Source organism: Mus pahari, chromosome 23 (assembly GCF_900095145.1).
Source record: "Mus pahari chromosome 23, PAHARI_EIJ_v1.1, whole genome shotgun sequence".
NCBI lineage: Eukaryota > Metazoa > Chordata > Mammalia > Rodentia > Muridae > Mus > Mus pahari.
This window is the reverse complement of record NC_034612.1, coordinates 30,466,038-30,481,392: the sequence shown is the minus strand read 5'-3', so window position 1 is coordinate 30,481,392 and position 15,355 is coordinate 30,466,038. Positions and strand designations below refer to the sequence as shown.

The 15,355-nt window shown below is 49.7% G+C and overlaps 1 protein-coding gene across 1 annotated transcript in view; it reads left to right on the top strand.

Annotated features, from left to right (window-relative positions):
* Snx8 (sorting nexin 8) overlaps positions 1-15,355 on the top strand; it is a 50,540-nt gene that overhangs the window by 19,677 nt on the left and 15,508 nt on the right. The window contains exons 2-4 of the mRNA XM_021186880.2: positions 9,304-9,494; positions 11,713-11,830; positions 13,773-13,894. Coding sequence (XP_021042539.1) covers positions 9,304-9,494; positions 11,713-11,830; positions 13,773-13,894 — 431 coding nt within the window. The remainder of the gene's footprint in view (positions 1-9,303; positions 9,495-11,712; positions 11,831-13,772; positions 13,895-15,355) is intronic.

Genomic DNA, 15,355 nt, shown 5'->3' with positions numbered 1-15,355 from the left:
GAGACAGGGTTTTTCTGTATAGCCCTGGCTGTCCTGGAACTCACTCTGTAGACCAGGCTGGCTTCGAACTCAGAAATCCACCTGCCTCTGCCTCCCAGGTGCTGGGACCTGTCTATCTTTCGATACAGGCAGGATCTTGCTTTGTGGCTAAGGTTGGTGTTAAACTGCATTTTTCAGTGCAAGCACTTGACTGCTGTCCCATGTCCCAGCACCCCCTGGGGGGAGTCTAACTAATTGCTCTGTTGCTCAGCTTTCTCTTTACTTGTGGGGACAGAGTGGGTTGCTCTTGAACTCACTCTGTGGCCTAGTCAGGACTTAAACTTGCCATCCTCCTGCCTTAGTGATTGGATACCACACACATAGGATATCACAGATAAGAACCACCACGTCAGGCCCCTCCGTCTCATTTCTTCTTCATGCACTTGTACTCTGACACACTGCTGTTTATTTTTTCCAATCTGGAAAACTAAGACCAGTGGAAGCATTTAGGAGCATCTGGTCACTGTCACATGTTGGGGTGTTTGTAGGCATGGTCTTAACTTACACACCTGTCTGTCCCTGACACTGTTTCTCAGTCTGGGTATGGCCTTGAGGCCAGCAAACCATCCATGCCTAGGAATCTATGCAGAGTGCTCATCCTAGGCCTGCAGGCCAGGAATCTCTAGGTGGGTGGGGAATGGATGGGGGCAGCCATGTGTGTGTGTAAACCAGCCTGCTAGGAGGTTCTAGTGCAGCTCCAGCTCGGAGTCCTGAGCTCTGGGCCTTTGCTGTCTGTCACTGACCTTCCTTAGCCTTCTGTGGTGGTGAACTGACAGCTGAGGTTTGCCTCTTGGAGTTGTAGAACACTGAGCTTGGAGTCTACAGGAGGGGCAGTCAGTTCCTTCGGCCACCAAGCCAGAAGAGCCTCACAACCTTCTTGAGAACATCAAGTGTCCTGTTGGCCAGTGTGCCTTCCTTCAGGGAAGACACAGGAACTAGGACCTTTTTAGTCTCGTTACTTTTGAGTTATGATCTATGTAGCCCTGGCTGTCCTGGAACTCACTATATAGATCAGACTGGCCTCAAACTCACAGAGATCCGCCTGTCTGTGCCTCCCAAATGCTGGGATTGAACACCTTTGCCACCATGCCCAGCCCAGACATAGGAGCTACTGTTCGTTGTTGGGAGGGCACTGACTGGCCAAAAGAATGATCCCATCTAAGCCCAGCTCGCTAAACCAGTTGAGTTTATTGGGGTTAGTTACAGGAGCACAGGCAATTCATGGACTGTAGCAGTGAGTCCTGGTCATCACTTAGGATCCAGGAGAGGGAAGGGCGCTGCCTTTTTGAATCTCGTGGGTCTCAGACAGCAGTGGTTAGGTTCAGCCTACAGGAAGCAGCCACGTGGCACCTGGGATGGTTGTAGCAGAGCTCTCCATGGTGAAGGATGCCTATCCTACCAACATGGATTTGGGTGTCTCCAGCAGCTCCTCCAGGTCAGCCTGGAGCAGTACGGTCCCGGGCTTGCCTTCCCAGCAGCAGCATGTGCAAGGGACTTCCACTGAGCTGCCTCTGTCCCGGTGTATACAATACACCTCGAAGGAAGTCTTCTGAGCGGGGACTGCTATGCCATAGTCAGCATTTGCAAAGGGTTCTTCAGCCAAGAAGGGAAAGGACTGTGGCATGGTTTACCGGGAAGACCCTGTTTGCTGCTGAACCCTTGAACTCCTCGATTACCATGTTACTGTCTAAACATTCAGCAGAGCCTTGGGTTCAAGAACACTGTGTGTGTGTGTGTGTGTGTGTGTGTGTGTGTGTGTGTGTGTGGTGTTGTTTGATTACTTTTGTTGTCTTTGAGACAAAGTCTCTATGTAGTCAAGGCTGGCCTCAAATTCACTTTGTAGCTCAGGCTGGCTAGCAACTCATAAAGCTCTTAGCTTTAGCCTCCTAGGTGCTGGAATTATAGGTGTGACTACCATGCCTGGTTGGTGTCATTCATTACTTTTTCTGTCAGTGAGTGGGTGGGTAACTGACATCACAGCATCTTGAGTTTTGCTTGTTGTCTGTGGAGGACATTAATTTAGTACTGAATACCGAATTCAGAGTTTTGTGTATGTTAGGCAGGGGTTCTACCATTGAGCTATGCCCCCAGCCTCTCACTGGGGGATTCTAGGCAGGGGCTCTACCACTGAGCCACGCCCAGCCCCTCACTGGGGGATTCTAGGCAGGGGCTCTACCACTGAGCCACACCCCAGCCCCTCACTGGTGGATTCTAGGAAGGTGCTCTACCACTGAGCCACACCCCCAGCCCCTCACTGGGGGATTCTAGGCAGGGGCTCTACCACTGAGCCACGCCCAGCCCCTCACTGGGGGATTCTAGCAAGCATTCTACCAGAGCTACATTTCCCAGCCTACTTTTTACTTTCGAGATAGGATTGGCCTTGAACTTGTGATCTTTCTGATTGAGCTTCTTCCCAAGCAGCTCATCTCACAGGCAGGCTGCACCACCAGTCATGGCTTCTGGTGGATCACTTTAGAAGTTTCTGTTGGTGGCTTCACAAAATGTTTTCAGACTGGAGAGTAATGAATCTGGAAGGAAGTCGGTGATGCTTATTGAGTGTTCTATTTCCACCAGCTGTGTTCAGCTCTGCTGTGTCATTTAATTCTGAGGCACACTGCTGCCAGCTGAGAACCCCACAGGAAAGCAGTTTCTTCCAGAATGGTCAAAGCAGGGAGCACGTGAAGTTGGTAGGACCTGTCTAGGGGACGCTGGAGGGACTGCAAGAATTCTTGCTGTGTTCTTTGCATAAGTGGTATAGGCCCACTGGTGGTAAGGACTCCGCCTGTGTGTGTGTGTGTGTGTGTGTGTGTGTGTGTGTGTGTGTGTGTGTGTGTTGATATTGGGTCTTGCTGTTGGTCAAACTCTTGCTGGCCTCAAAAATCTGAGTTCTCCTTGCTCTGCTTCCTGAGTGCTGGGATTAGAGGCCACTGTGCTTATTACCTCTAGAGTTTTTAAATTACATTTATCCATTTGTTGATGGCAGAGGAACACTTGTGCCTCTGTGCACATGTGGCAGCTTGAGGATGTTCACTCCCAGGGGTCAAACTGAGGTGTTCAGGCGTGGCAGCAAGTGCTTTTACCTGCCGAGTGAGCCAGCTGCCCCACCAGCTCCCATTGCCTCTTTTTTTTTTTTTTTNTTTTCGAGACAGGGTTTCTCTGTTTAGCCCTGGCTATCCTGGAACTCACTTTGTAGACCAGGCTGGCCTTGAACTCAGAAATCCGCCTGCCTATGCTTCCCCACCACGCCTGGCCATGCCTGACTCTTTATGTCCAGTTTACAAGTGATAAATTCTGTGCTCTGGCTGGTCACTCACTGGCCCACGTACCCACTGGAATATGGAGGCTGGCTTCCGCCAGATGTCTCTCTTCGGAGCTTGCCTTTGCCTTTCAGTGCTTTAGCCTGGCTGGTTTCTCATCTACTCTGTTTTATTTCTGTGGTACTGGGATAGTACACAATGCTTCTCTGTCTTGTGACCATAGATGCTGAAAAAGGTGCTCATCGCTCATTCCAGAGAATCCAGATTCTTCTTCCTGTGCTGCGTGTGGTCTACCTGTGTCTAAAACAAAGTTTCTTTTTTTTGCTCTGCGACAGTTGGGTATGGAGCCCAGGGTGGATGGAGCCTTGGCTCAAACCTGTCCCCCGGCCTTTGTCTCTGCTTTGCAAGTGCTGGAATTACAAATGTGCACTTCTTGTTTTCATTTAAAGTTTCTTTTGAGGGTCTGGAGAAGGGTTTCACAGTTGAGTGCCTACAACTTTTGTAGAGAACCCACGTGGTGGCTCATAACAAGTGCTGGGGTTAAGTGCATGCACCACCATACCACCGAGCCCCCCGAATTTAGCAAATGAATACCTGGGGTCATACTGTGTTGTGGTTGGTGCCTTGGAAGAAAGCTGTGAGGCCAACTGGGGATTTTCCTGCATAGACTGTGGCTTTAAGGTTTGCCTTCCTGTGCTGGGTGTGGTGGCGCACGCCTTTAATCCCAGCACTTGGGAGGCAGAGGCAGGCGGATTTCTGAGTTCAAGGCCAGCCTAGTCTACAAAGTGAGTTCCAGGATAGCCAGGGCTACACAGAGAAACCTTGTCTCGAAAAAAAACAAAAACAAAAACAAACAACAAAAAAAGATTTGCATTCCTTCTCTCTTTTCTTGTTGTCTCCGTGTGTGTGTGTGTGTGTGTGTGTGTGTGTGTGTGTGTGTGTGTTTAACTTGGGTGTTGGTAGTGTTCTTCTGGTTCTTCCACCTTGACATTTTTAGTTTTTTTTTTTTTTTTTTAATTTATTTGTTATTACATATAAGTACACTGTAGCTGTCTTCCGACACACCAGAAGAGGGCACCAGATCTCATTACAGATGGTTGTGAGCCACCATGTGGTTGCTGGGACTTGAACTCAGGACCTTCAGAAGAGTAGTCAGTGCTCTTAACCGCTGAGCCATCTCTCCAGCCCCTTGATAATTTAAAAGATGTGTATTTATTGTATGATGCATGTTCATGTGTGGAGGTGAGAGCACAACTTTCAGGAGTCAACTTTTTCCTACTTCAGTGTGGATTCTGTTTGGTGGCCTGTGCCTGTATCTCCTGGCCATCTTGCCAGCCCCCAGCCCTGTATTTATTTATTTATTTATTTATTTATTTTTATTTTCATAGATTTATTTTTTTATGTGTGTTTTGCCTGTGCACCTTCTGTACCATATGTATGCCTGGTGACTGTGCAGGCCAGAAGAGGACATTAGATCTGTTATGAACCACCATGTTAGTGTTGGGAACCAAACCCAGGTCCTCTGTAAGATCAAGTGTTCATCAGTCACCTCTCTAGTCCCAAGTATCCCTGGTTTTTTGAGGGTTTGTAAGTGAATATGATTGTGTGTGTGTGTGTGTGTGTGTGTGTGTATGTGTGTATGTGTGTGTATACATACATGCATGCCTGTGGACAACCTCAGATATCTGATTCTCAGAAACGATGTCTTAGTCAGGGTTCATTGCTCTGAAGAAACACCATGACCCAGGCAACTCTTATAAAGGATAACATTTAATTGGGTCTGTCATAGAGTTTCAGAGATTCAGTCCATTATTATCATGGCAGGAAGCTTGACATTTTGCAGGCAGACAAGGTGCTGGAGGAGCCAAGAGTTCAAACTTGATCCAAAGGCAGCCAGGAGGAGACTGAAACTCCACAGTGCGCGGATTGAGAATAGAAGACTTCAAAGCCCACCGCCATAGTGACAGACTCCACCTGCCTCTGACTCCTGAGTGGAGTGCTGGGATTAAAGGCAGGAGCCACCACTGTCCTGCAGGAACCCTTGCTCCTCTGTGCCTCTAACCACTGAGTGTGCCCAGGGTGACATGCGTGCACCCCACACCTGGCTTTCGAGGGTGTCTGAGAGAAGCCAAGGGTCAGGGTGCTGTTTGTGCTTTAGAAGATGTTTTATTTAGAGATCTGACTTTTAGATTCTGCTGTGTTCAAAGTTCGCACTCTTCAACCACATGCGATCCCTTGCTAATTATTACTGAGGTCTCAGGCTGTCTGAGAGGACTGCCTTATCTTAATCTTTGGGGAAATCATGAAGATAAATACATGCTTAATAGAGAACTTTGAAAAAGATTCAGCTGGGCATGGTAGCTCACAACTCTTGATTCCAGCACCTGGGAGGCCAAGGCAGGCGGGTATTTGTTGATTTCCTGGTCAGAGTGGTCTGTGTTTTGATTTCCTGTCAGCCAGGGGTAAGGCAGTGGGGTCTGGAAAAAAAAAATCTCTTAATAGAGACTTTTGTTGCCCTTCTGCTGTGTCCTAGGCTGGCCTTGGACTTGAGGCAGGCTGTGGTTGCCCTGCCTCTGCCTCCCAGATTCTGAGATTATGGGCATGTTTTTATATTATTATTATTTTTCATGTGCATTATTTTGTTTTGTCTTTTGAGACCAGGCCTCCTTGTGTTGTCAGGCTGGTCTGGAAATGAGGCTCCCCCTGCCTCAGCCTCTTGAGTGCTGGAATTACCAGTGTGCACCCCCACATCTTGTCTATATCAGCCTAATCAATCAATCAGCCAGTCTCTCTCTCTCTCTCTCTCTCTCTCTCTCTCTCTCTCTCTCTCCCTCCCTCCCTCCCTCCCTCCCTTCTTCCCTCCCTCCCTCCTTGAAATTCTGATCTTCTTGCCTCTACGTCCTAAGTGCTGGGATTACAGGTGTGTGCCACTGGGTCTGCCCTGTCTTTTAACTTCTGTGGATCTGACTTGAGGGTTTTCTAGTACACAAAGAACCAGTCCAGCCCACCCACCAGCCCAGTGTTTGCCTCTCTCTGCCCCTCAACCCTCTGCTTCCCAGACTCCAAAATCATGAACTAGGAAATGTTCCAAGGCCGTGTGGTGGTGTGAATGAGAATGGCCCCCATAGGCTCATATACTTGAATACTTGGTTCCCAGTGGATGAACTATTTGGGAAGGATTAGGACGTGTGGCCTTGTTGGAGGAGATGTGCCACGAGGGGTGGGCTTTGAGGTTTCAGAAGCCCACAGAGTTCTAGTTGGCTTCCTCTCTACGTTGGGGTTGTTATCTCACATCTAAGTTTGTAGTCAGCTACTGCTCCACTGCCTTGCCTGCCTGCCTGGTGCCGTGCTTCCCACCATATTGGTCATGGACTCACACTGTGAAACTGTAAGCAAGTCGCCAGTTAAATGCTTTCCTTTATAAGTTGCCTTGGTCATGGTGTCTCTTCCTGCAGTAGACAATGACTAAGACAGATCCTTTGAAACTGCAGAGATGGCTCAGTTGTTAAGAGCACTGGCCCCTCGGAGAACCTGGATTCCATTCCCTACACCTATGTGGAGGTGCAACTCTCTGTTAATCCAGTTCCATGACTTAGAACAATAGACCCAGGGGCTGGCAATGGTGCGGCTGCTGAGAATGTTTGCTGATCTTACAGAAGACCCAGGTCTGGTGCTTAGTACCCACTTGGGCAGTTCCCAACTGCGTGTGCTCCGAGGGACCCAGCAGCCTTTTCTTCCCTCACCCACACTCACAAACCCCATACAAACACACACACATACCTAATTACAAAAGTAAAGCTGCACATTCTCATTTCTGGATGAGAAAAGCCCTCCCACCAGGCCTGAGTACTAGTCAGTATATACATATATACACATGCATATAGGTACATAGCTGTATTTAATTAATTAATTAATTAATTAATTAATTAATGTATTCACCATTGCTCTCTTCAGATACACCAGAAGAGGGCATCAGACCTCATTACAGATGGTTGTGAGCCACCATGTCATTGCTGGGAATTGAACTCAGGACCTCTGGAAGAGCAGTCAGTGTTCTCAACCACTGAGCCATCTCTCTCATAGCTGTATTTATTATCCTTTGCATGCGAGTGTGGATGAATGCATGTGTTTGTTGTCCAAGAGGAGGCCAGAGGACAGCCTCCAGTCCAGTGCTCACCTTGCTTGCACAGGCCTCATCACTGTTGTACACTATGATCTAGCTGCCCTTCAAGCCTCCATTTCTACTATCTCTGCCCTTCTTTCTGTGCATGCTGGGATCACAGACTTGTGCTTCTAAGTTCAGCTCTCCGTGCCACCACCACTGGTTTATTTAGAACATTTAAAGTACATGTTACCATTTCAGAAAGCCCCTGGGTTGCGTATGACGGTGTGTCCCTATAATGCGAGTGGGTTGCATATGATGGTGTGTCCCTATAATGCGAGTACCCAGGAGGCTGAGGCAAAAGGGTTGCAACTTCACCTATGTGCAGATTTAATGCCAGCAAGGTATAATGTGACCCTGACTCAAAAACAAAAAGCAGAGACAAACATGATTCATTGTAAAACTGTGGAGATGACTCACTAGTGCTTGACACGCAGGAACCCAGGTAAAAAGCCAGGCATGGTGATGTGGAGGAGGCAGAGGCAGAAGGATCCCTGGATGAAGTAGGATCTCTTACCTACCTACCTGGTTGAACTGATGAGTTCCAGGCCAAAATGAGACTCCACCCCATCCATCTCTGACATGGCTGAGTCCTGGAATCCTGACTGAATAGTGAGGGAATGAAGAAAGGACAGACACCTAGACATACAGACAGAAGAGCTGGGCTGGGTGGGTGGGTCATACTTGCTGTAGTAGAGCAGCACAAGTGACGCAGTTGGGCCCTCAGCACAGCAGGAGTGGCCAGCTCATGAGAGGTCTCTGAGCTGTTGCCTGGGAAGACGGAGCAGTTGCTAGTTTCGGCACTCACTGGTCAGTGGTTTGCAGAGGTGTTCTTGGACCAGAAGGAGCTTTGCCATGCCTCTGAGCCTTGCCTTACAGGAGGAAGCTTTTGCTAATTGCCATGGGTCTGTGTCATCCGTAGCCTTACATGTCTGTGCCCATGTTACCAGCACACTCTCAGGCCTTCATCTTCTCGTACACTCACAATGTCATTAGCTCTCCACAAGACCATGTCTTTAAAAAAAAGGAGGACAAGGGGCGGGCAGGAGAGATGGCTCAGCTATTAAGAGCACTGGCTGCTCTTCCAGGGGACCCAAGATTCAATTCTCAGCACAGTAGCTAACAAGTGTCTGTAACTCCAGTTCCAGGGAAGCCTAACACCCTCTTCTGGCTTCTATGGCACTGCACAAACCTGCTACACTTGTGTACATGAAAGCCAAACACACATTTGAAAGAGGCGAGGTAGATGGGGTGCAGAATGAGAGATGAGGCTGACCTCTGATCCCACACTTAGGCACAGCCACATTTACCAGCGCCATCATGGTGCTGCTGTCTTCCCATGGTTTGGGCTTTCCTGGTGGTAATGATGGGTAGCGTCTTTCTAAGTGCCTTTTGACCACTGTACGCCTTTGGAGGAATCTTTGTTTGCTTGTTTGTTTTTAAGTACAGGGTTTCTCTGTGTAGCCCTGTCCTAGAACTCACTCTGTAGCCCAGGCTGGCCTCAATCTCACAAAGATCTGCCTGTCTCTACCTCCCAGGTGCTGGAATTAAAGGCGTGCACCTCCACGCCGGGCTGGAGGGATGTCTTTATACATGGTCTGGTGTTAAGTTGCAAGCATTCCCTCCCTCCCTCCCTCCCTGAGCTGTAATCCTTCTCCGTGATTTGTCCATTCACGTGGGTGAAGCCTCCTAGAGGGGTTCTTCTGTGCTGTAGCTGGGGGAGGGGTGGGTCTTTGTGGTTGTGCGCCAGTGGCCAGAGTCCATGTGCTGACCCAGCACAGGGAACGGGGAGGCCCCACTCCCTGAGCAGCTGTCTTTACCTGTCATCTACCTTGTCTCTCTCAGGCCCACGAACATCCCAGGTCACTGAGTGGAGGGACCTGGACCCCGGGCGAATGCAGATGCCGCAGGGGAATCCACTGCTGCTGTCCTACACCCTGCAGGAGCTGCTGGCCAAGGACACGGTGCAGGTGGAACTCATCCCTGAGAAGAAGGGCCTGTTCCTGAAGCATGTGGAGTACGAGGTTTCCAGCCAGGTAACCGGGGAGAGCCACAGAGCCACAGAGCAGCCCTGGCAGGGTGGGAGGACAGGGGTCTGGCTGGCTCTAGGGTGTGACCCGGTACCCAATGACGCAGGTGAGCTGGCCAGCCAACTTCTGGTCGTTGCTGGTGCCTAGAGCTGCCTCTGACTCAGCTAGGCCTCTATCAGGTCCATTTGACTGTAGTCTTATTTTTTCTCTTTCTCTGCCTGCCTGCCTGCCTGCCTGTCTTCTGTCTGCCCGATTGCCTGACTGTTGGTCTCTTTTTCTTACACAGGCTCTTGCTACGTAACCCTGACTAGCTATGAACTGATAGCAATCCTAGTGCCCTGGCCTCCTCTGAGTTCTGGGATTATAGGCTGAGCGACCAGACCGGACTTCTAGGAATCTTTTGGAAAAGAATTAATTTAATTTTATTTTATTTTTGCAATAGGGTCTCATGTATCTCAGGCTAGCCTTGAACTCTGAAGAGATCTGCCTCCCTCTGCTTCCTAGATAATGGGCTTATAGGCATTTGCCACCGTGCCCAGCTACAATCTTTATGTCTCTAGAGTACATGCCTGCAATGCCATTGTCCCAGTGCTGGTTTTCAACATTGGCAATCCCCATGAGATCAGAACATCAGCCCCGTGGGATCTGGGTTCCAACCATTTAAGGGGAGTGCAAGCTCATGCCCCTCACACCTTTAGTGATTCTTTCCTGCTGTCAGGCACCCAGATGTCTGAGTTCATTAGACACAGCTCTGTTGGGACAGGCATGGCTTGGCATTCAGCAGCATGTGGTATCCCCAAGGCATCAGGTACCTTGGTTCTTTTGTGCCTTCTTCCATGAATTTTGGGTATCTTGCTCCAGTTAGAGTGGCTCTGGAAGAGTTTTGCTATATGTCCTGTAATAACGTAGTTCATGGCTAACACCATCTTCTGGTCCTGTATTGTCTTCAGCGTGTGAGGGAATTGCAGGGCAGAGCAGGGCCCACACATTTCCACACACCACCTGGAGTTGTGCCGGGCTGAGCTGGACGGCCTCCCTCAGGGATGCTTCCCGGATAGCATAGCCATCTGCCAGTCTGTAGAAGCTGCGAGAACCTGCGGAGAGGGTTCTTGCAACTGGGCCTGACAAACTAAACATGGGAAGCGGTGCTTGTCCGCAGCCTCCGGCTTGCTTTTGCCCCCCTCCTTGCAGGCCTTTTTTTTTTTTTTTTGGTTGTTGTTGTTTGTTTGTTTGTTTGTTTTGTTTTTTACTTTTTCTTGTTCTTAGGCTCTGTCTCTATTTCTCAATGCTAGGGATATCAGTAGTGTCATGCACTACCATATCCAGCTTTTACCTTGATGCTGGAAATCTGAACATGGGGCCCCATGCTTGTGTAGTGAGCACTGCACCTACCTCGCCATCTCCTCAGCCTTTTTAAAGATTTATTTATTATATGTAAGTACATTGTAGTTGTCTTCATACTCCAGAAGAGGGCATCAGATCTCATTACAGATGGTTGTGAGCCACCATGTGGTTGCTGGGATTTGAACTCAGGACCTNGTCAGTGCTCTTAACCGCTGAGCCATCTCTCCAGCCCCCTGTGTTACATTTTAAGAGCAGGTTTATGCCCGTCTAAACAGTGAAGAAGTCTCAACATGACAGAGAGCTATGCAAACATTATAATTTGTATTTCTATGTAGAATTCTAGAGCTTTTTTTTTTTTAAATTTTTTTTTTTTTCCTCGAAACAGGGTTTCTCTGTGTAGTCCTGGCTGTCCTGGAACTCACTTTGTAGACCAGGCTGGCCTCAAACTCAGAAATCTGCCTGCCTGTGCCTCCCGAGTACTGGGATTAAAGGCGTGTACATAGAGCTTTTACTTTTGGGAAAAACTTGGGGAGAGAGGGAGAGGAATTTGGTAACATTACTCCTGTGAGTTCTATTGCATGGTGGGAGAAGGGAAAGAGGGGGCTGATGGCAAAGGCATGGGTTTCCAGTGACCTGGTAGGAAAAGGCGAGAGAGTTGAACTTAAAAGTCAGCTCAAGGTACAGTGTGAGTTTAAGGTCAGCTTGGGCTGTTTAGTTAAATCAGATCTCAAAAAGTAAAAAGAGGGCTAGGGACATTGCTCAGTGGTAGAGCCCCTGCCTAGAATCCCCCAGTGAGGAGCTGAGGTGTGGCTCAGTGGCAGTGTAGAAGAAATTGTGTAGTTGCTGATATCCTGCTTGCTATATTCCTTTTGTTTTCTAGCGCTTCAAGTCCTCTGTGTACAGACGCTACAATGACTTCGTGGTATTCCATGAAGTGCTGCTTCACAAGTTCCCGTACCGCATGGTACCAGCCCTTCCGCCCAAGAGAGTGCTGGGAGGTAAGGCAGGGCTCAGGGAGGCCCGGTAAAGTGGAAGCAACTTGCTGGGTGAGCCCGTTGTGGCCCAGGCTGCTGCAGCTTGTGGTCTAGGAGGGGCTGGCAGGAGGGCTGCAGTGCATATGCAGCTTGGTCCTTCTGGGTCACAGCTCTGGCTTAGCCCTGCCATGGTAGAGGAGGGTGGCCAGCCTCCGGTGCCTTCCCCTGCTGGGTGCTTTGGGCTATGGCTGGGATTACTAGGATCAGGCCAGCCATCACAGCATCTTTCTTATCAACTACAAAGACCCCAGGACCCCAGGGAAACTTGATTGGCTGTGTGTTGCTGTAACAACACGTCTGTCAGAAGCAGCTGAGGAAGGAAGGTGCAGCTGTCATGGGGAAGGCAGGGCTACAGGCACGTCTGAGGCAGCCACTGACATCACATCCAGTCAGGAGGAGAGATGAGGGCTCAGCTCCTTCTCTGCTTTCATCATTGCTGGACCTCAGACTAAGGGATGGAGCTGGCCACTTTTAGGGCGTGTCTTCCTACTTCAGTTAATCGGATCTAGAAACTCACAAACATCCCAGGACTGGAGATTCAAGATCTTATGAAGTTGACATCAGTATAATCCATTAAGTGGGCTACCTAATCCTGGTGGCTAAGGCAGGAGTGTCATGAGTTCCAGACCAGTCTGGCCTACATCAGACAAGGCTCAGCGCCTGCCAGCTCACTTTCCTGGTGTCCCCAACCTTCTAGTGCAAGTGAACATGCACAGTGGGGGAGCTTGGTTGGGCTTTATGTAGATACAGCTCCCGTCCTGAATCTCCTCACTGTGGATATAGACAGGCTTCCATCTTATTCCCCACTGGGCAGCTCAGCTGCTGATGACTGTCTCGGGGGACAGCTATGCTCCCCACTGACAAGGAATGTGGCACTCAGCGGGAATTGGAAGATGAACTGTCAGGAAGGAACTGTTGTCTGCATCCCAGCTGGCTCTGTCCAGTCAAGGCTCATAGGTACCTGGAGGTTTGGCAAGCACTGACACCTGACTCATGGGTGGGGATGATGGGCCCTATCTCACTGTACTTTTCTTTTTTGCTTTGTTTGAGACAGGCAGCCCTGGCTGCCCCAGAACTTGCTATTTATTTAGACCAGGCTGGTCTCTACACCCTGAGTGTTTGGATTAAAAGCATGTGCTACCACACTTGACTTTTAGTGTTTGTGACAGGATCTCACTCTCTAGCCCTGATAAGCTTGGAGCTCACTGAGATTGCAGCCTTCCTGCTTCAGCCTCCCAAGTGCCTCCCAAAGGCCTGTGCCACCAGACCTGGCCAGCTAATAATAAGCTTAGTTACCAGCAGTGAGCAGTGGGAGGTTGAGTTGCATTATCAGCACATTAAAGCTGCGTGTTTGGAGCTGGAGAGATGGCTCAACGGTTAAGAACACTGACTGTTCTTAAGTTTAATTCCCAACAACCACATGGTGGCTCACAACCATCTGTAATGGAATCTGATGCCCTCTTCTGGTGTCTGAAGACAGCTACAGTGTGCTCAAATACATTAAACAAACAAACAAATAAATAAAAACTGTGTTTATAGCAAGGTGTTTTAGCCATGTCCTCCTAAGTTGCCTTTCTTGTAGAGGGCTGTGTGGATTTTACTGGTTCCCAGTTGCTTTTTGTTTAGGGTGGGGGGGGTCTTACTTTGTGGTCAGTCTGGCCTCAGACACTGTAACTCAGGCTGTACTCCAGCTAGCTGTAGTCTTGCAAGTGCTAGCTACACAGATGTGTGTCACCATGCCTAACCTCCCAGTGTTTTCCATTGGCACTGATAGACCTGGCCATCCCTCCACCCATGCGTGTTTGGGAGCTCTGTTGCCCCCTGTGCTCTTAGCCTCTCAGTTGCTTGGAAGCCTGCTCTGAGTGGGGCTCTGCTGACTGTGTGGTGACCCTGTACTCTCCTCCAGCCGACAGGGAGTTCATCGAGGGACGCCGGAGGGCCCTGAAGCGCTTTATCAACCTGGTGGCCCGGCACCCGCCCTTCTCCGAGGATGTGCTTCTTAAACTCTTCCTCTCCTTCAGTGGCTCGGTAGGTTTGTCCCTTGGTCCTGACCTGGGTGGAATTCTGGGGCCTGAAACTCCTGCTGCATTCCTTCCTTTACACACTCAGGCCGGCCCAGCGTGGGCTCGTACTAGAGACAATCCTCCTAACTTAGCCTCTCAAGTGCTGGGATCCCATACCTAGATTTTATTCCCTGATCCTGGGTTTCTTCTCTTGTCTCTTGTCACTTGTTTGAATGTCCAGAGTGGATTTGTTTGTGATTGACAAAGCAAGACGTTCACAGGCTGAGCATCACTTTAAAGAGGCCTCCTCGTGTGACCTGGAGGCGTTGTGTACCTCTGTCTGTAGCCCACGGGAGATGAAAGCTTTTCTTTCATGGGGTTATGGTGGAGTTCAGGGCGTGACTGTGTGTGCCTGTGTTAGGAATCTGCGCATTGTCCTCTCTAGACAGCACTGTGAACAGGTGCGAGCCCAAGGGTTCTTAATTGTATGTGGAAGGTTCCCACAGCTCTTCTTGGCAAGCAGGGTCTGTTATGGGTGAGTAGGACGGGACGGGAACTTCTGTCTGAATGGGCACTTGGGGCTTTCCGAGCCTTACCCAGTTACAGGGCAGGGGACGTGGGGCAGTCAGGAGTGAGCACAGTGTGTTTGCCTGTGTGTGGGGGCTGTGTATACATGAGCTTGTGTTAGTGTGTGAGTGCTGAGGCTAGGGGACAATGTTAGGTGTCCTGTTTATCCCTTTTCACTGTACTCTATAGAGACAGGGTCTTTCACTGGACTTGGAGTCAGGCTGGCAGCGAGCAAGCCCCAGCCATCCTCCTGTCCCTACTTCCCACAACACTAGAGTTAGAGGTACCCATGGCCATGCACAGCCTTTTCCATGGGCTGGGGTGTTGAACTCGTGCTCTCAAGTTTTGGCAGCAAATCCTCTTATCCACTGAGCCATCTCCCTAACCCAGCCTAGTGTTTGTGCTTGATTTTACTTCCCCGGGGGCAGCTGGCCTCTTTGGAAGGTCCCAGGCTTTCAGTAGGTCACACACACACCCTTAACTCTTCCACCCCCAGTGGACAGCCTTCACAGCCTTGTTTCTTTTGTTTTTGTGGTGCTATTTGCACCCTGAGCCTCATGCATGGTAGGTACCTGCCTGCTCCCTAGTGAGGCTTTCCTAACCCTAGTGAGGCCTTCAAGCCTGGGGTGTGGTGGTGCTCCAGAAGGAGGGTGGAACCAGGAAGTCACCTGCACTCCAGGCAGAGGACTAAGAGTCAGCTGCCAAGGGTATCCAGCCCTCTGTATGATGGTGGGACGCTCTCCTGTCTGTCTATCCGTGAATGGATGGGGTGTGTCTGTGATTTCCCTGGTTCTCAGTTTCCCTTTTTGGTAAAAGAGAATTAGAAATGTTCTTTACGCCGGGCATGGTGGCCCACGCCTTTAATCCCAGCACTCGGGAGGCAGAGGCAGGCGGATTTCTGAGTTCGAGGCCAGCCTGG